The 19,082-nt window shown below is 43.0% G+C and overlaps 1 protein-coding gene across 1 annotated transcript; it reads right to left on the bottom strand.

The window, feature by feature from the left end:
- Positions 1-45: 45 nt before the first annotated feature.
- On the bottom strand, positions 46-18,664 carry rras2 (RAS related 2). The gene is made up of 6 exons (XM_030376354.1): positions 18,262-18,664; positions 4,598-4,685; positions 4,244-4,346; positions 2,811-2,919; positions 2,127-2,245; positions 46-1,966 (listed from the first exon to the last, which is right to left on the bottom strand). The coding sequence occupies exons 1-6, from the start codon at positions 18,361-18,363 to the stop codon at positions 1,879-1,881; spliced, it is 609 nt and encodes a 202-aa protein (XP_030232214.1). The 5' UTR covers positions 18,364-18,664; the 3' UTR covers positions 46-1,878.
- Between the last annotated feature and the right edge of the window lie 418 nt (positions 18,665-19,082).

Raw genomic sequence — 19,082 nt, forward strand, 5'->3', positions numbered from 1 at the left:
AAAGGGCCCGGACGTGCACTGCACAGTATTTTGAAACAAAACACATTAGCTCTATCACAGGTTTTATTATAGCACCAAAAGCTAAACAGGTGGTAAAGGACAGAGACGAAAACACTGTTATATTTAATGTACACTACATCTGCATACCCTCGGGGTTGATAATTGTTCTAAACGTCAGTGATACGACTGCGTTTATGTATAGACGTCAAGATCACCCCCCCGCCCCCCGACATAAAAAACAACAAATAAAACATTACTTATCAGATGTTGGTTAAGAATAGAACTGAAGTGAATAAGGGCCCACATTCATCACCAGCTAAAAACAATCAAAATAATTAAATATTATTCTTTATACACATCTCGTAAGCATATAAACATATAAAAATACCTGTTAGCTAGTTTGATAAGAAAATAATGTATAAAAGTAGAGTAAAAACATTGAGTCAATTCCATTACTTCCATGATAATTTTCTGGTTTTGTTTTATGTTACAAGATAATAATACAAGAACAATCTTAATTGATAAGCCTTGGAGGTTAGAGAGATGTGCAAGGGAGAGGCAAAACTATATTTTTGAAGACCTTGTGTATATGACTAGCCAACTAGAGCCAGGGCTTTGGCATTTACAAAGAAATCGTGTTGGTGGTACGCATCTTATCATTGACCAGGGGTATATTTTTAAGAACCTATAACATTTACATCATGTATTCAGTATGATGTATCTGCTACTTGATCTATTCTTAAACACACACAATCCATTCCAGATAATATCTTTGAGGGTTAATATACAACAGGAATGATTTGAGACGGCTGTGAACTTTTATAGATTTTTTTATGGGCCATTGGAGAGGTTAAACAAAGAGATCAATTTGGAGGTGAAAATATAGTTCCTCATAAATAAACAATATGCTACAAACTATTTTTTTGTTCTCTCCTCTGCTTGTCTGAAGATGACGGAGGACAAGTAGATCAGTGTTACTCCGTGACGATAAGGCTCACAACAGCTTCTTTTTTGCAATAAGAAGAGGTGCATGTATTGGATGTGTATTTAACATTTTACAAGAAAAATGCCAATAAAGTAGAAATGCCATGTATCGTGATTGAGATGAAAGCAGATTCCACTTACAGTGCAAGATAGCCATTGAAGATGCCAAATAGTTACATCATTGTAACTTCAAGGTCTATTGAGACAGATTAATTATACCTACATATATATTTATATCGTTTTTTCTGTGCATTTAAAACCAATTTCATCCTCACACGCTGTACTGAGGTGATTTAATAAGTCATTAGAAATACACTTTTAAAAATCACAACAATTGTCAGATATGTACAGTAGCAGAATTAACACATGAGTAAAAATGGATATGGCACAACATACTCAAATCTTAAGATAATCTCTTTTGCCTGATAAGATACTATATATATATATATATATATATATATATATATATATATATATATATATATATATATATATATATATATAAATATATACACACACATGTATATATATATATATATATATATATATACACATACATATGAATATACAATCTCAGGCAGTACAATGACACAACAAGGCGAGAGCAGTCCTTTAGATTACAAAACATTAATTTGTTACGTGATTAGGAAGGCAATGTTTAGTGTTGGGACTCTCTTATTGTGACGTGAGGGGGTTGCTCAGGAAGGTAGCGTGGTGTTTCAATTTGGCATTGTCAGTTTGTGTACGGTCAGGCAGGGGAAGCAGTTCTCTGCTAAAAGCGCGGCTGGCGAAGTCGTCTGAAGTCATGCTGAAGTCCTCCTGGGAGGATGTTGTCAGGCAGAGGGCGTGGCTGTTTCAAACAGGCTGCAGGGGTAATATAATGATAAGGCCTACTCAGACAATCACACAATGGCAGCCACTCTTGTCTTTTTCTTTCCTCGTGGGTTCCGGCGAAGGTGGACATTCCTGCTCCTGGAATTTCCTGGGAGGTGTGATGGAATAAAAAAGAAAAATCACTCCACAGAAATCAGGACTCAGTCTTTTGAGCCATTGTAATTGAGTTGAATTGTAAAATCGAAAAACAAATGGGATGCTCATAAGAGGCACCACGTGACATTAAGATAGGACTCTTGGAAACCCACCTGATGACTCTAACCAGCTCGTGGAAAGCCTGGTCTACATTCATTCGTACTTTAGCTGAGGCCTCCATGTATGTGACCTTTAGTTGTCTGGCTAACTGTTGTCCCTCCTCCTGGGTAACCTGGGAACGGGCATTGCAATACTGAAGCATTAGTATCTCTGCATGCTAGCAACACTGAGAAATACATTCATTAAGAAAGATCTAGATTAGACATTTTCTGTAGCGTTTGAATTAAGCATGCCTCCGTTTAAGCCACAAATCATATAAGCTGCGTAACTATAAAATATTCATTAGCATTATAAAATCTAACACAAATACAACAATATTCACAATAAAAGCATTTGCTTCAATTATCCTTACACACCTGCAATACATTTCTCGCCACCGGATGGCACTATGGACCCACCCAAGACCGCAAGCTACAGCTGCAAAGCTATAAAGGCTGCCCATGAGCTTTCTTTATCATCTTCATTCTTCTTTTCATCACAGCCTTCAATCTCAACACCATTCTGGGGCATTATGTTTTCACAAAACTCTTTTCACTTAACGGCTTTCCCTATGTTTCAATTTGTACTTCTTAGATATAAGTACTTCTTAGATATAATTACTTGTCTACAACATCTGTCCATTTCCCTCGAAATAAGTGGTTTTATGATCAAACCACTGAGGGGGGATTGTGACTTACTTGTCTCTGTGGATCAAGATCTGCTTTGTTTCCTACAAGGATCATGGGGAACTCATCCCGGTCTTTCACTCGAAGAATTTGTCTTTGGAATTTGTAGATTTCTTCAAAACTGTAAAAATAATAATAATAGTGTTTACATTTAATGCCAAGTCACACAGTTGGGGCCAACCTTATTGTGTGACGACATTTGAACAAGCGTCTGACACTCTTTGAGGGTTTAAATATGTGTGTGTGTGTGTGTGTGTGTGTGTGTGTGTGTGTGTGTGTGTGTGTGTGTGTGTGTGTGTGTGTGTGTGTTTGTGTGTGGTTGAATGCATATGTAAGTGTGCGCGTGTATGTATGTGTGTGGTAGAATGTGTATGTAAGTGTGTGTGTGTGTGTGTGTGTTTGGTGAACATCAAGACCTCCAAGGAATGCATTCTCCTCCCAACCTGAATCCCTTTTGTCATTCAGCCCTGCGTCCCCCCCCCCCAGCCTCCATCACCCCCCCCCTTCCAGCCTCTGTTACTAAGCAGATGAGGTCAGCACTGCACTGAATGAACTGAGCTGAACTGCAGAGAGAGGACCTAAACGGGAGGAACTCCTGTTCTCACAAAGAGAAACACACACTGCTAGAACAGTGCAGTCGCAGTGTGTTCAGAAGCTATGTCGATTCTTTGGTGTACGCAGAGTGCGCTCAGTATTTGGCTCAAGCTACGACGTCGAAGTACAACTTGTATCTGTTTGAGCTTAAACAGCATGCATTATAGCCGATCCGTCCCGCCCACCACAAACGAGAGAGTGCGAATAGTAAATCCTGAAAGACGCAAGTAATATAAATGGAGGAAGGGAACACTGTTTACAACATAAACACAAGAGGGGGCACTAGAGTGGGGGCAGGGCTCTGCAGCTTGCTGCATGCTTGGCAGAGCCACAATGAACAGAGAAAATAGGTGGAATGGAAATGCCTGACTATGCCATGCAGGCAAAATACCACACACGTTACATCAAACCAGTATCCACTGTGTGAGATGTGATGTGATGCATTGAAATACGGGAAGAATGGTGCGACATTCGTCATCCTATTTAAACGGATCATCCAATTAGTTTTGATGGATGCCCAATATCATATTTTTGTGAATCAATTTGAAAACGAGAAAGGGAGCTATTCTTAAACTTTCAAGACAAGGGACTGGAGAGAGGAAGTGTTGAGAACAAAAGAGAACGACAGCAGAACCGCAGCGTATGGCTGCCGGAAGTATCACAGAAACGAATTGAGTTTTATTATGACGACCACGGAGTTCAACTAGCAACACAGTGTTTGGTAGGGAGAAACCTGCGTCCTTACGCAGAAACAGCATGTGTTGTGTTATTGACAGTGCATGAGTGCATGTGTGCGCGTGCGTGTGCGTGTGCGTGTGTGTGTGGTGTTTATGTGAGTTGGTGTCACTCACCTTCCTCTGTCGGTGACGGAGAAGACCAGCAGGAAGCCCTCCCCTGTCCTCATGTATTGTTCTCGCATGGCTCCAAACTCTTCTTGGCCTGCAGTGTCCAGGACTACACACACACACACACACACACACACACACACACACACACACACACACACACACACACACACACACACACACACACACACACACACACACACACACACACACACAAAAACGTTGGTGCTTGAAGATAGTTTCAGGGGGCTTGTTCTAGCAAGCCCACAGTTATTCAAGTAAAGCACTGTCAAAATAGAGCCGAGCAGCATCCAAGACGGTTCAGTGTTCACTATGTTTGCTCAGAACAAGTGCACTTACTGTCAAGTCTGGCTGCCCTCTCGTCGATCACACACTGCTTGGTGTAGGAGTCTTCAATCGTGGGGTCATAGTCTGTGACAAAGTAGGACTAGAGGACACAGCAGGGGAAGAAACAAAGAGGGAAGCGGAAAAAGGAGAACAAGGGAGTAGAGAGAGAGAACTGTGAATATGTCTGAAGCAGTCAAAACTAATGTATGTCGCGGCTCTGGTTCATTGTGATGGACACACAGTCACAAACGCATGACTCGTTTGAAAGCCACATGATTAACAATTGAATAGGACTATGTTAACAGATATGTGTGCGTGCGTGCGTGCGCGTGCGTGCGTGCGTGCGTGCGTGCGTGCGTGCGTGCGTGCGTGCGTGTGTGTGTGTGTGTGAATGATCTACTTCTATAAAAGGCTAACATAACCAGGTAACCAGGCGCTTTATGCTTTTACCATGGGCCATTTTGCACATTTGCATCTAGAACCCATGTCCAAAAACAGATTGTACCTGGGTTTCAACAGCCCCTGTCATTCTCCCAGAGCTTTTCATTGTGGGCCAACATTGCGTCCTGATAGAGACAAGTTGCTAGGGTGGGGCCGAGGGCGGGGGGGGGGGGGGGGGGGGAGAGGGGGAGCAGGAGGAGGAGTCCCACATTTTTCACATTTTTCTCATGTTTTGTAGCTCCCTCTCTCTGCTGGGTCTAGTTAAGTGGTGACAGCTGAGCAGGGGGCTCACCAACACCCTTAAAAGCCAGGCCCACGCTGTTAACAGAGTAACTGGATGACGATCTCTCTCTCTCTCTCTCTCTCTCTCTCTCTCTCTCTCTCTCTCTCTCTCTCTCTCTCTCTCTCTCTCTCTCTCTCTCTCTCTCTCTCTCTCTCTCTCTCTCTCTCTCTCTCTCTCTCTCTCTCTCTCTCTCTCTCTCTCTCTCTCATTGCCAAACTGTACCAACAATGCAAGCCAAGACGTTTGACAAAATACCACATGAGGGGATTAATGTTTCAAAATGCCTCATACCAGTATGAACATTTGTTACACCTTGACATTCCAATCAAAATAATCGATAACAGAATGTTACGTTGCTTTATTTATATTCTTCTTAACCGTCCTGTGTTCCCTCACTGCAAGGCATAACGCTGTCTCGGGACATATCTCATCTCTATGTAACTGCTACTCATCCACCCTACTGTGCACTGCGCTGCTGTTACTGTGCACTTGTCCTGCCTCTGTGTCTGCACTGCACAGGCTGAAAAACTGTGCCTGGTTTGGAAAGCCGGAGATGTGCTTTGCACCCCGTCATCAACACAGAGAGTGAAAGAAATCCTGCTTGTTAGTGATCACAAACCCTCCTAAGTCCCATACAGCCAGAACCCTGATGCCCGCGGCTCCACCAGTGTTCTCCCTTCTTCCCCATCTGCTCCTTCTCCAAGGCGAGCAAGCACACCGCAAGCCTCCCGCTAGCCTGCAGCGCTGCCCTGTCCCTGCAAGCCCTCCGTGGACCGGAGAGATGCAGGCTAGCCCCATTCTCTCTGCTTTCACTGCTCCAGCCAGCGGGAGGAATGAGGCTGTATCTTCTGCACCGTACACATCATCAATGTGAAGCAGCACTGGCGCTATGAGGGGAGCTCTAGCTCTGGTCGGCTAGCCTGTGGCTAGCAGCTAGCAGCAGAATCTAGTCTGACTGAGTGACTGCATGAAGAATGACTCATGAAGGCTGTGCGGGAAACTGTGATACATAAATACTTGTTCGTAAATAGATCTGAACTGTATCGTCATCATCATCATCATCATCATCATCATCGCCACCGTGTGCAGTTAACTGGCATTATAGCCAGAGGTGATTCAACTGGGAAAAGCTTTATATTTATATACCTAGTTTGTGTAGTTACTTTATTGTATACAAATCTTTCTCTATCATCTCTAAGACAAGAGAACGCATTTCCTCTTGCACAATATTTTAAGCTAGGCCTACAGCCTGAAATTGTAATACCAGAGCAGAATTAACTTATGGATTTCCCTAAAATGTTCATGACCCCTGACCCTGACTTAGCGATCAAGCCTTGGATAATGGACTGCATGCGTCTAGCACACCAAGGCCAGGGGGGGTCTGGGGAGCTTACAGAAACACACTGTGCATGAGACCCCCCACAAATAGTGTGCTTGAGCCTCAAAGGTTATCTCGTCGGTCCCTTATCACACATCCTTCAAATTATTTCCTTCTCGAGTGACTGAAGCCCTTCACACAGCTTCTAATAAACATCACTTCTTCGGCAGTGTCTTCAGAAACTTGACCATTGTCGTGTGGAGCACATTCCTGTGTTCAGGAGGATTAGGCGGGAGCTAAATCCTTAAGCCTGAGCACAATTGAAAACAACATTGTGTGCAACTGTGTTGTTGCCAAGATGCCTAATACAAGTGAGTCTGTGACCGTTCCATGTTCGGGTTTCAAGTACGCTACGTACCCGCTATGCTAGTAGGTAGTAAAACAATGGTGGGGGTCGGGATAAGTAAAAAAAAAAAAAAAAAAAAAAAAAAAATTAACGGTTACAGGTTAGAGGTCGGGTAATGGTGGTAAGCAGGAAAAAGGAAGGGAGAAAAATGGTAAGCTGCACCATCACTCTTTCTCAGGCTTGCGAAGCAGCCCACTCTCATTTCCCAATTGTATCTGGAGGAGAAAAAAAAAAATGGAACTGGGGAGGAAACTCCACCTCTGTACGGCTGGACATCTGCCAGCAGCCTCAGGGTGGCTATGATGTCATCGAAGACATGTTCCTCAACCCCACTTACCCGCTTCCCACTCCAAAGCCTGTCACTTCATTTCCTACTGGCATTCCAGCTATACATCTCCACCCCTCCACCCACCCACATACAGAAAGCTATGTTGCAGCAGGATAACATTACAGGCCTGTTCACAATGAGAAGAAGGTCAGCAAATGACTGTCAGCTGTAACACAGCTTTCTCTGATTGAACTGCTTCAAATGTGTGAAATATGCAATAGTTCTCTCAATGGTTGGCAAACAAATTGCTGAATTGCGAAAAACTGAAAAGGGAGTTATTGTTCATTTGTCATCCTTGGGTGGTGCAGAGTTCATTCAATCCAGCCATACGCAAGCACCTCCACACTCACACCAGGCCTCTGGAGTATGTAGGCTATCATCTGTAAAAAACTGAGCAAAATAGAACTTCTAATTTAGAGGTATTTAAAGGAAAAACATTTACGATTTTACATGCATAATTGTCTTTGAATTGCCAATATATGAACAGGTTGTAATTTATCTTAACAATTTGACCTACCTGCCTCTCTGTGACGTAGAACTGCCTGTGGGCAGATTTCTATAACATTGAACCCCAACGGTTTTGCTGGGAATAAAGAAGGAAGTGACGTCTATGCGTGCTTCAGAGTGCCATAGTATATGAAGAAGAGCTAGCCTTTAAACAGTGCGTACTATTATGTATTTAGTTTGTATTCATTTGTTCATATTGGATAGTCTGTTAGCATTATGAGTTCACTCGCACTCCAGTGCTCTCATTGTGCAAGCTCCAGCCTGCTGCAGTTCCCATACAGCCAAAGGGGGCAGTCAAGAGAGAAGTCTTCTGTTTCTTAAAAAAGAATACCTTAAATAGCGCCTTCCTTTAATGGTTGTATTCATATGGCCCAAAACATATGAAGAAAATTGGGGATGAGTTAAACCTTAGTATTAAGTATAACGTTTATGCTTTATTCTTTAAGAACCGTAAAGCTCTCTGATTCCTTTGTCTGCCTCGAGATTGGTACTCATGGTCATCGTCATGGTGTTCCACAAATTTGCTTGCCGTCCCAGGATTCCAAGCATCCTTCCAACGAGGTGAATGAACCGAATGAAAACCATTTCACTTGTTGCTTTGTCTGTCTGTTTACAATTGCAGCATGGCAGTCTGCTCTTCATCAAAAAGAAAGCATAGCTAGGTGTTATGTGGGGAGGGCGAGCAGTTACCAGCAATGCACAACATGCACCCACTTCCTCTCCAAAAATGACTACAACTATATGTGTGTATATATAGAGTGTGAGATCCTGCCTTATCACTGGCATGATCTCATTGTTAGGTTTCCTTTACAGTATGAACCCTTTGTCCAACTTAGTTGGTTTCATCCAAAAATATATTGGTTAGCCCTACAGAAAGTACACAATTAAAGCACAACCCCAGTATACAGGCTAGGCTACCGTAAGACTAATATATTATTCTAGAAATCAATGTTGTTTATGACCAGCTTCATTAAAGTAGTCTCAAAGGTATGCATGCCTTGGCTTAGCCAGCAATGTGTGCAGGATTGCAGAGTAAGCTAATATCAACATGGTGGTTCATTACCTCCCATAACGCTGTGCTCCATTGACCTTCTTTTGAGACCTTGATTTTAAGACCTCGACTTGAAATTCTTCAGTGCTGTTGAGTGTTACTTCTTCTTCTTCAGAATAACGGTGAACAGCCTATCAAATTTGCTTCCATAAGCTGATATTTCACACTGCTCTCTCCCTTCCATCTCCTTACTGCAGCTCCGCTTCCAAGTCCAGCCATAGGATGACAACCCATCTCTTTATTCTCTCCTAATAGAGACCAATCATCCTCTCTGGTCCCAGTTCTGCTGACAGACCAATATAGATTCTGGCTGGGACCCAAAGTCAACCATCGCAAGCTCGAGCGAAACACAACGTTTGTCCCTCATTGAGGGCACTTGAGGCTCCAAGCCGACAGATGTATATCAAATTGTCTCACTTTGGTCTGCCAATATCAAAAGCAATTTCAACTGGAGACACCTCATATGTAGACAAAAGCACTTGAGGTAAGGCCTTAATAAAGCAAGTGATGTGGTAATGATGACGCACACAACGGCCCGAGCGAAACTATTCCCTTAGGAATCTGGATATTACAGCAACAGCATAATTGCGAGTGATAGCAGAAAGACACAAATGCCTTTTTCTCGGATGGAAGGAAACAATAGGCCACAGTCTGAAAAGTATTAAGCTGCATACCATGAGGCATTGCAGAACTTAGATATGGCCTTAATAACCACAACGGAGCATAAAGGGTTGTGAACTTCAGAGAATCCTGTTTTAGAGCGGCGCTCTGTGAATGACACATGCTCCCGAGCCCCCGACTTTAAGCTGTCTCAGATGCCTCACTAACACTCTTTTAGATTCAGTAGTTGGGAGTAATGTACGCGGCCTGGGGGAACCATAGGGGGTGTTGTTTGCAGAGCTACAAACTCACTGCAAACCAGGATTTGTGCAGCCAGTCTAGATGTGTTAGATGTGTTTTGTCTTAGATGGAGTTCATGTAATGAACATGGATGGGCGGAAAATTTAATCGCAAAAACTTTCATAAAAATATAAGAAGCATTGGCAGACACTGAAGGACCTGTCGAATCGAAACCCAGACTTTTATTATATGTTAAACCACCACACAATGTAAGTCGATTGCACATACTGAATGGGAAACTGCGATTGTCAACTGGGGAAAAAAATGATCTGAAATCCTATTTGTTATCCAAGTGTCATACATGAATTACTTCCTGTTCCTCAACCCCATTGGCCTGACCTCTGCTAAACCTCTGGGGCTGTCCGGACTCTCTGCAGCTGTCCATAATCAACCGTCACCCCACAAAATCATCCACTATCACAAAGTAATGTTAAACAGATGGACAGCTCCAATGGCTACTTAAGTTGCAAATTACCCTTTTGTTAAACTCAAATTTTGGTTTAAACAATGGGTTTAAGAGTGATGGCAAATATAACGGCTCTTTCCAGGAGAGGCGAGAGAGAGAAAGAGAAAGAGAAAGAGAAAGAGAGAGAGAGAGAGAGAGAGAGAGAGAGAGAGAGAGAGAGAGAGAGAGAGAGAGAGAGAGAGAGAGAGAGAGAGAGAGAGAGAGAGAGAGAGAGAGAGAGAGAGAGAGGGAAGGAACGGGTTCCACTTCCTGTGGAAACGCCCACTTTTCCCATGAGCTCATGCAAACCAGTAAAGGTCAATTATTCAATACCTAGACAAAGGGAACACACAATGTGTCCACTGCCTTAAAGGACCCTGTAGGGACATTTTCTTCACCTCAATCAGGCTCCTTACCCAATAAATGCAATAAAAATATTACATACATCAATAATTCATTACTGCATCCGACCAATATTTGAAAACAGACAAAAGGAATAAACACAACCTAATTACATGAAAAACAAAATAGTGTCAAGAATCGCTGTGATAGATGGTCAGGGGAAAGAGATGGCAAGGAACTGATACTGGTTGATGCTGATGAACTGTGTGATTTATACATCTTTGTTTAGTAAATCATGTTATAGAGGAGAACATGTCTATGCTTACTGGTGAAGTGTGAACTGATCAAAGAGTATCCTATAGGGGTTAAGTGAATAATGACAAATGAACCAATACATCATTAATTATCCATCTAACCCTTGTTTTTTTTATATATATTCTTTTTTTATACCTATTTCAAAAATATTAAAACAGATTTATTAACAAACTTTTTCATGCTCATGGCAAATCCTTCAATTAAATTTGGAGTATGTTTGGTTTAACATTGAGTAGTTGACTGCTATATATTTGATGGAAGCATATTCCAAAGCCCCCATGGGTGGGGACTGTGAGGAGTACAAAGACTAGGATGCCCCGCCACCACCTAGCTCCACACTTTGTCTCGCTCGGCCCCCCGCTCTCCTCTGGCCCCTGTGGCATTAAGACTTCAATCGTCCTGCTAAATATCAATGTGTGCCGGACTTTGGCCTCTTTCAAAGCAACTCAAAGGCCTGAAGTCAAAGAGCTGCCATTTAACCGCCTTCATCACCCACTGGATCACAGCGTAAAGCCGTTCTCCTCCCCACTGGATCACAGCGTAAAGCGGTTGGTCCATGCGACTTGGATGCTCTTCTATTGGCCACAGCAAAATCAGCGCTGTCTGTTTTCGCCATTCTAGAGTCCCGGTAACTGTAAAGTACAGGTCAGTCCGTAAATGACCCAATAAATCCACAAACATGGAGCTGTGACAGGCCCATATTGTTCTGTCCAGACATGTGACATCACTATAATGTGTCCCTTCCTGCAGAAAGCCAAGCCTAAGCCTTATTGATGCAGTCACCCCGGTTGTTTTGCTGTGAGGGGCAGAACTTTTCGACGCGTTATTATGATAAGACTATTTCTCTTTGGCCACACTAAGCCCCCTGACATCGCCTTCTGCTCTACCGCATCATCCTCAATGGCTTCTTTTGTAACCATGGATCAAATGTGGCCCTTGTGACACTATTTAAAATCATACACACCCGCGTGAGAATCAAGACTGTGCATGAGAGTGTGTGTGTGTGTGTGTGTGTGTGTTGTGTGTTGTGTGTTGTGTGTGTGTGTGTTGTTTTCTAATAAGGGCAAACAATCATCTAACTATGGTATATAACCAGTTGACACTCAATATAAATTCACTGTAATGGTTATTCTGTGGTGGTACCTCGCATCAAAAACAAAGATTACTGGGAGAGGTATGTTTTAATTAAAGAGTGTATATACGTGCATGTTACTATCAACCATAAGTCTGCAATACACCTAAAACAACCACCTAGATTAGAGTGAGCATAGGGAGTATCCTGCACACAAATTAAAACCAGTTACTGAAGTGACATGCTCTCAAGGCCAAAGCACGATCCTTAGTCAAGACATGCCCGAACCCACTCAGCTGCAGGCAGCTGTTTGCCTGGCGAGCACTGCCTCGTGCCGATACAATATTCGATGATCAGTACGTTTGTTGACAACTGCTGAGATGATAGACGGAGCAGTGTGTGCCCAGTGTCTGTGTGTATCTTTGAGACCTCCATGGGCAGTAGTGGGACAGCTGTGTCAAAGGCTTGGTAAAAAAAAAGAAAAGAAAAGCGGACTGTGTTGTTTGGTTGTCTAACCTGGACAACTGATCCCTGTGCAGCCGTTCTGGATATGACCTGCGGGTGATCCTGTCCATAAGGTCTGGCTTTGCGAAAGAGGGCCAAAAGGGGAGGCCGTGTTTGCCTCAGACATAAGGATGATGCACTCGGGACACACAATCGCCATTCGATGGCAGCAGTAGCACGTATGGACGCAGTCGCTCATACTGCAGTGTCACCTGTCGAGGAGTGGTCCCGGTGGGGGCCGTGGCTGACCCAGAGGAGGGAGCAGGTGCCAGGCAGGCGAGCTCTGGACACCATGTCTGCATCAACAGAACCAACTGTCCACCAGCTGCACCACAGTCAGCAGGGACCTTAGAAACAGACCCATCAACAGGGGAAGAGGGCGTTCTATCAAATACTTCTAAAGTGGAGGTTTCTATGTTGTATGGTTCCAGACGGGCGCTTACTTATGGTTGGAATGGCCGCCCTTTCCCATCGTAAGTTTTGTTATTTGAGCTTTAGATGGGAGACATGATACAGAGGCTGGTGATTTTGCGTCAGGCAGATGAGCAAACAAAAAGAGAATCTCCAAATACAACAGCGGGAAACCAGTGGTCTGTCTGTGACTAGTAGATAGCTAAATAGGAGCTAAATAAAGGTTTCTATGTTTAACTTTGGCTTACTACCTTCTACCTTAATGTATGCACACACTTGTTGATTTGAACAATTGCCGCTTGACACTGGTTGGTCAATGGCTTCTTTGAAAGCAAGATTAGCCTATGTACCACTATCTCATTTAAATAGGTTAGAAACACTGCTTTGCTTTAATGGATTTAAGGCAACAAGTTTGAGGGATATTTCCTGTAACTTATAGTGATAGTGTTGGAGGTAGCAACCTCATGTGTTCATTTTATAAGAATTGGAAGCTACTGTTATGTGATTACGTCACAGTTTTCTGAATTGACAGTCCCTCAAAACATAACATGGCAACTATTTTAACCACATTCATACGCAAGCACACAAATGTACAATACTTCCCCAAAACCATATATTGCTCATATAGCTTGCGTGCTTCTCCGTGTGTGAGAACGGAGAAGAGTTTTCCACACTCTACTGTAGTCAACCTAAATATCTCCCATTAATAGTGTCCAAGGTGTCCAGGGCAAGCTATGTTCCATGAAACTTGATACGCAAGTTCTGTTTTATTTTTCATTAATAACTGTGGTTGGGTCCTGGTTAACCTAACTAGAATGCTGCATGACACTTTGATACACACGCAAATTTGAATTTCCAAGACAATCCATAGCATCATAAAGGACCTCTTTTGAACAAAAAACTTACAAATAAATATATTATATACAGTTTAGACACTTGATTAGCAGTGGTCTTCCGAGCTCTTCATTCAGCCACTGGAGGCAAATGGGATTGCTTTCTTGTCTCAAGACCATAGCAATTAAAAGAGTGGGAGGATATTCGCAGTCTGTGGCCTTCACACATAATGCTATGGTTGGCCCCATGGCACTGTTCCAGATCCTGCTGTTACCTGGGAAACCGGGGAAGTAGTCCTCTATAAACTTAAAAAAAGAAAGGGAGAGGAAAGGCAAATGACAAGAACTCTGACAAATCCTTATTTTCTCCATGTCCAGTCAGCTCCCACTGAGTGATGCTACATAATAAAATGGATAAACACTACAAGTTACTGACCGACTGTTTTACTGCCCAAGTTAAGTTCTGTCATTTTAACTTTAACCTTATTTCCATATGCCTGTTGTTGTTGTTGTTGTCGTCCAAGGGCACATTAAACAGGCGGCATAGCTGTCATGTTAGTTGGTCTCCATACAACTTTACGTCCTCCAGATTAATTTGGTCAGCATATTGTTCTTTTAAATAAAACATATTCTGTGCAATGTGACGGCTTTAGAAGCAACGTATGTTTATGACACCAATCTGTCTACTCACTGCTTATAGCAGATGTTTAGGAGAAATTTGACGGGCTTATCATGAGAATCGATTCTACAAAGCAACAAAAAGCAACATGATGGCTCTATCATTCTAAAATGGCCTCAACAACAGCTATGGGAAGGGTCAATCTGTCGTTTGTTCGTTGGACCACACAATCTCTTTTATATAACCTATAAATAATCAACATGATTTTAACAATCAACCAATAAAGATTCAGGTTTGTTTTGTACGCTGTGCACAGGCTGTTGCCTTCAATGATCCAGTTGATGGAAAGGTTAGAACAATTTGAAATGCAGTCAGGGATGGTTCAGTAACTTCATGAACATGTGTCTGTTTAGCGGTATTTTTCCAAAGGTGTGACTTCATCCAACAAGCCTTTGTGATAGCGACGACTTATCATCTGCCCTCATAAAGGTGTACTTTGAAGGAGACCGCTCTTTGTGAGAAATCAACAGGTGACCCTCATGGGGAGCTAAACAAACATTGAGCTTTCATAACACCCATACACGCACACAGCCAAACACATGAACTACAATACACAGTACACAAACACTCACACACACCTGCATACTATAATAAGTAATAAAAGTCCTTATGACACCAAAGCCGCATTGAATAGATCAACAAAGCTCTGAAGCAAAGCCATGCGTCAGGCGGACCATTCTCGTGTTGCTTACGTTACCTCAAGTGTTGGTCCTTCTCAGAGGACAGACCCACACGCAAACCACAATGGAATTTATTTGGAATCAGCTGAATGGCATGTGATGTGACACATTGCAAATGGAGATAACGTTTTACAAAAACGCACACACACACACAAACACACACACACTTTTCAACGTTTATTCAGTTCAATGACTTATCATGGCAGCATTCCTCCTGAATGATATAAGAACAGTGAGTCAACCTGACAGAAGTGAGAGGAGAGAGGGGTGAAAGAGAGGGGAGAGAGCGGGGAGAGAGGGAGAGCGGGGGGGGGGGGAGAGCAGTGGAGAGGGAGAGCGGGGGGGGGGGGGGGGGGATGGAGTGGTGGAGAGGGAGAGCGGGGGGGAGAGCGAGAGAGAAAGAGAGACTTTTTTTATTTTATGCAGTGGCCTTTAGCTAATCTGTATGAGAATTTGATGAGGCTGGAAATGTTGCCGTTACACATTAATCATGCTAAAAGAGGGACCATCAGCTCACCACATATTTTCCATCATTAGTAACTCACCCAGTAGCTCATAAACGTTCTCAGTAAACACCTACCTCGTTACTATTCTCCATGTTGAGTCAAATAGTCTCTCTCTCTCTCTCTCTCTTTCTCTCTGATGAGATGACGTATCAAACGACACATACTGTTTCACAACTTGTGTCAGATGACTGTGTTATGTCGCCCGCATGCTATTTCAGCTGGAGTAAACGGCCTGGCATTTGTGTGGCCAACAAGTTCAGAGGAGCTGCCATTCTGTTATTGCTACTGATAACATTCTATAGTCCCCCACCCCCCTGGGTGTCCAGAGACTAGCCGCTACGTCAGCACTCGGTGACCGTGTTGTACCATAACTACTCTGGACCTTGCTACACTCTGTTGTGTACGGGGGAATGGGTTAACCTAAAAAATGTTGGTGGCTTGACACTTGGTTTTATGAGCATCCTTACTGTACCGACTTACTACACCTTCTTCTGACAAATGTACTTATGTAAGTCGCTTTGGTTAAAAGCGTCTGCTAAATGCCCTTAATGTAAATGCAAATGAGTGGTCGGCTCTCTCAAAATACCCCTTCCTACTTCTTAGTAGGAGAGTCACCAGGCTCTAAGTTTTTGGTGGGGCCTTTGGTGTATTTACACATACCCACAAATGTATTTGTTCCCATCTTCTCTGAGACTAGATCAGAAAAACACCAAAGGATTAGTTGCAGTCCTAGTGTATCTAGAAAGCCCAATATCCAACCACAATAGTGCTAGAGAAGAGACCATAGACTAGCTGGTAGAAGTAGTAGTGATACGTTTTGCACTGCAGGCTGTGAGGATGTCGGGGTTATGAAGATTTATGAAGAGGAGGTGCGTATCACTTGCATTGGGAACACAGTTTCTGTATGCAAAATAAGGTGACATCAAACATTACAAAGATTGACAGTATTCCACATGCTACCGTTTTTTGGTCGATTAATTATTTTGACGATGACAATATTTTGTTTATAGGCCTAAGCCTTAAGTGGAGAAGGTTGCCATGTGAAAAATAGTTGAGCAGTTGGTCCAAAGACCTCTATTTTAAAAGTGGAACAATATTAAGCTTGTTAAGGCTAAGCTTGTAACTTTAAAAGCAAAACGCGGGCAATCCTTCGGACAGAAGCTGAATGACCTCTTTTGAAATAGAGGCTAAAATACCAGATAGTCTACGAGCAACATGCCACCCAGCATGACTCAGACGGCTCCCCAACACACCCAACCCTGAACAGTTGTGTTGAAGCATCGCTTTGACTCTATAACCAGCTGTTAGCTTATTCCTTTGGCAGCTCACTTCTATAGAAATCCCAGAGACATGGTTGTAGCAATTTCTCTCTTCATGCCAACAATAGGAACAGCAGGACAATATTTTGCACTCTCCATTGACCACTTGATCTCTGATTCAATGGTAGATGCAATGATTTTTAGCGAAATTGTGATTGTTGAGTTATAACGGTAGATGGATCATTATAGAATGCACTCCAATTAGCCCCACTCCTGAAGGAGGCAAAGTATTTAAACAGCCTAGTACTAAGCTTAATAAACTTGTTACGAGAATGTTAAGGATTAGCCTAACTATCTACTACTGTTCAGGCGCCTAATTGCGGAGATATAACACTGATAACAGGGTTATGATTTTGTCATGATGCAAATGGAATCTACAGGAAAAAAATTAAGTACAAAGCGACCTATAGGAAGAAAAAAAAATGAAACTGAAATGAATTTGCTTTCCTGAAAATTATATAGGCTCATTATCGGAACAAGCGGCATTGGTGCAGGCGCGCCGACACTGGTCTTGATGCCGCTTATTCCGATAATTGACCTAACTGATGTAATTTGAACTGATATCCCTGATTAACAGATATCGCGTGCACACGTATACACACAAACGCGCACTTGGTCTTATATCATTCTCCACTTGTCCCTGCATGCATACTTTGTCTGAACACTGAGAAGAAGTGCAAACTGCAGTCACATCTTAAATAATATGCAACATCAACAAACCTCGGAAGTCCAGCAAGCCTAACGATTTGAGTCGTAAGGTGTGTGTGTGTGTGTGTGTGTGTGTGTGTGTGTGTGTGTGTGTGTGTGTGTGTGTGTGTGTGTGTGTGTGTGTGTGTCATTTTGCTCAACAATAGACATCTGTTGATCGTATAAATGCTAATTGGTTTGCTGTTACGGATGTATTCACTATGTACTATGATCTTTTAATTACTGATGGACTTAGGAGGACGATGGTGCATGCAGAGCAAATAACGTTGGTGACACAAGACCATGAATCAAATTGTTCCAATTTGGTCATAAATTACTTGAGAAATGATAGGCTACAAATGGATGCTGCGCCTAATTTCACTTCATTTTTCTACAATTTGCAATACTGACATTATGTTGGCTGAGCTCATTCTAAAAAATCTCATTCATGAGCGGGTTTTCAACATGACGGAGGATCCGGCTGAAACACAACACTAAATAATTGTATTGCAGGCCTCATAAACTAGTCCCGCTTGTGAGAACAGACCCCCGTATCCGCTTACTGTGGCTGCCAGTGTCTGGCCATTGCCATGTTTTCAGCTCAAACAGGAAAAGAACAAATCAGGACAATACTAGGTAGGGTACTGACCTGAATGAACTGGATAGTTAGGGCTGATTTCCCGACACCGCCACCTCCAACCACCACCAGCCGATACTTTTCCTGCACCGAGCCGTCTTTCCAGCCAGCCATCGAGAACACTTATGTGTTCGCCGCTGCTTCAACACCGCTGAGCAGACACCCACTTTTCAGTAAACTGGAGAGGCCCGCAGTTGGTAGAACAGTGCGCTAAAAACCCACGTATACGAATAGCAACCAGATTCTAGGCAGTAATCCGTTCCGGGGACTGTTTGGAGATTCCAGTACGTTCGCTCGGTTACCACCGCATATGCCCTGCTATTTCACTCGTGTCTGGTCTACACAGCGAATGCTATGCACACAGGCAGTGATGAATCCGAAAGCACTAGCAGTTATCAGCAAGTGCAATACACCCGTCTGTCGCTAGGGGCACTTGGATAAACCAAGTAACTATCGCTCCCCAGCTTCGTCCCAAGACGTAACGTTACGCTTATGCAGTTCAATTCCTGCCGACACTATCCTACCTCAGATAGATGTGAGGTTTCGGCTACTAATCATACAACACACACACACACACACACACACACACACACACACACACACACACACACACACACACACACACACACACACACACACACACACACACACACACACACACACGTATTTGATATGGAATTTATTTAAAAAAAAAATGGAATGGATAGATTGGCAATTGATCTCCGGCCTCCAAATTAACTTAACATTTTTTGAAACTCCAGCCATGAAACTCATGTCACTGCGCTTCAACAAACTTGGTGCATGTTGACGCCCTCTGGTGTCCAAAATACAGA

This window comes from Gadus morhua, chromosome 14 (assembly GCF_902167405.1).
Source record: "Gadus morhua chromosome 14, gadMor3.0, whole genome shotgun sequence".
Taxonomy (NCBI): Eukaryota; Metazoa; Chordata; class Actinopteri; order Gadiformes; family Gadidae; genus Gadus; species Gadus morhua.

Coding starts and splice junctions, on each gene's coding strand:
- rras2 (XM_030376354.1), bottom strand. CDS start 18,363: ATGGCTGGCTGGAAAGACGGCTCGGTGCAGGAAAAGTATCGGCTGGTG. Junction 4,686..18,261: donor TAACTATCCAGTTCATTCAG/GTCAGTACCCTA, acceptor TGTGTCCTCTAG/TCCTACTTTGTCACAGACTA. Junction 1,967..2,126: donor GAGCTGGTTAGAGTCATCAG/GTGGGTTTCCAA, acceptor CACACCTCCCAG/GAAATTCCAGGAGCAGGAAT.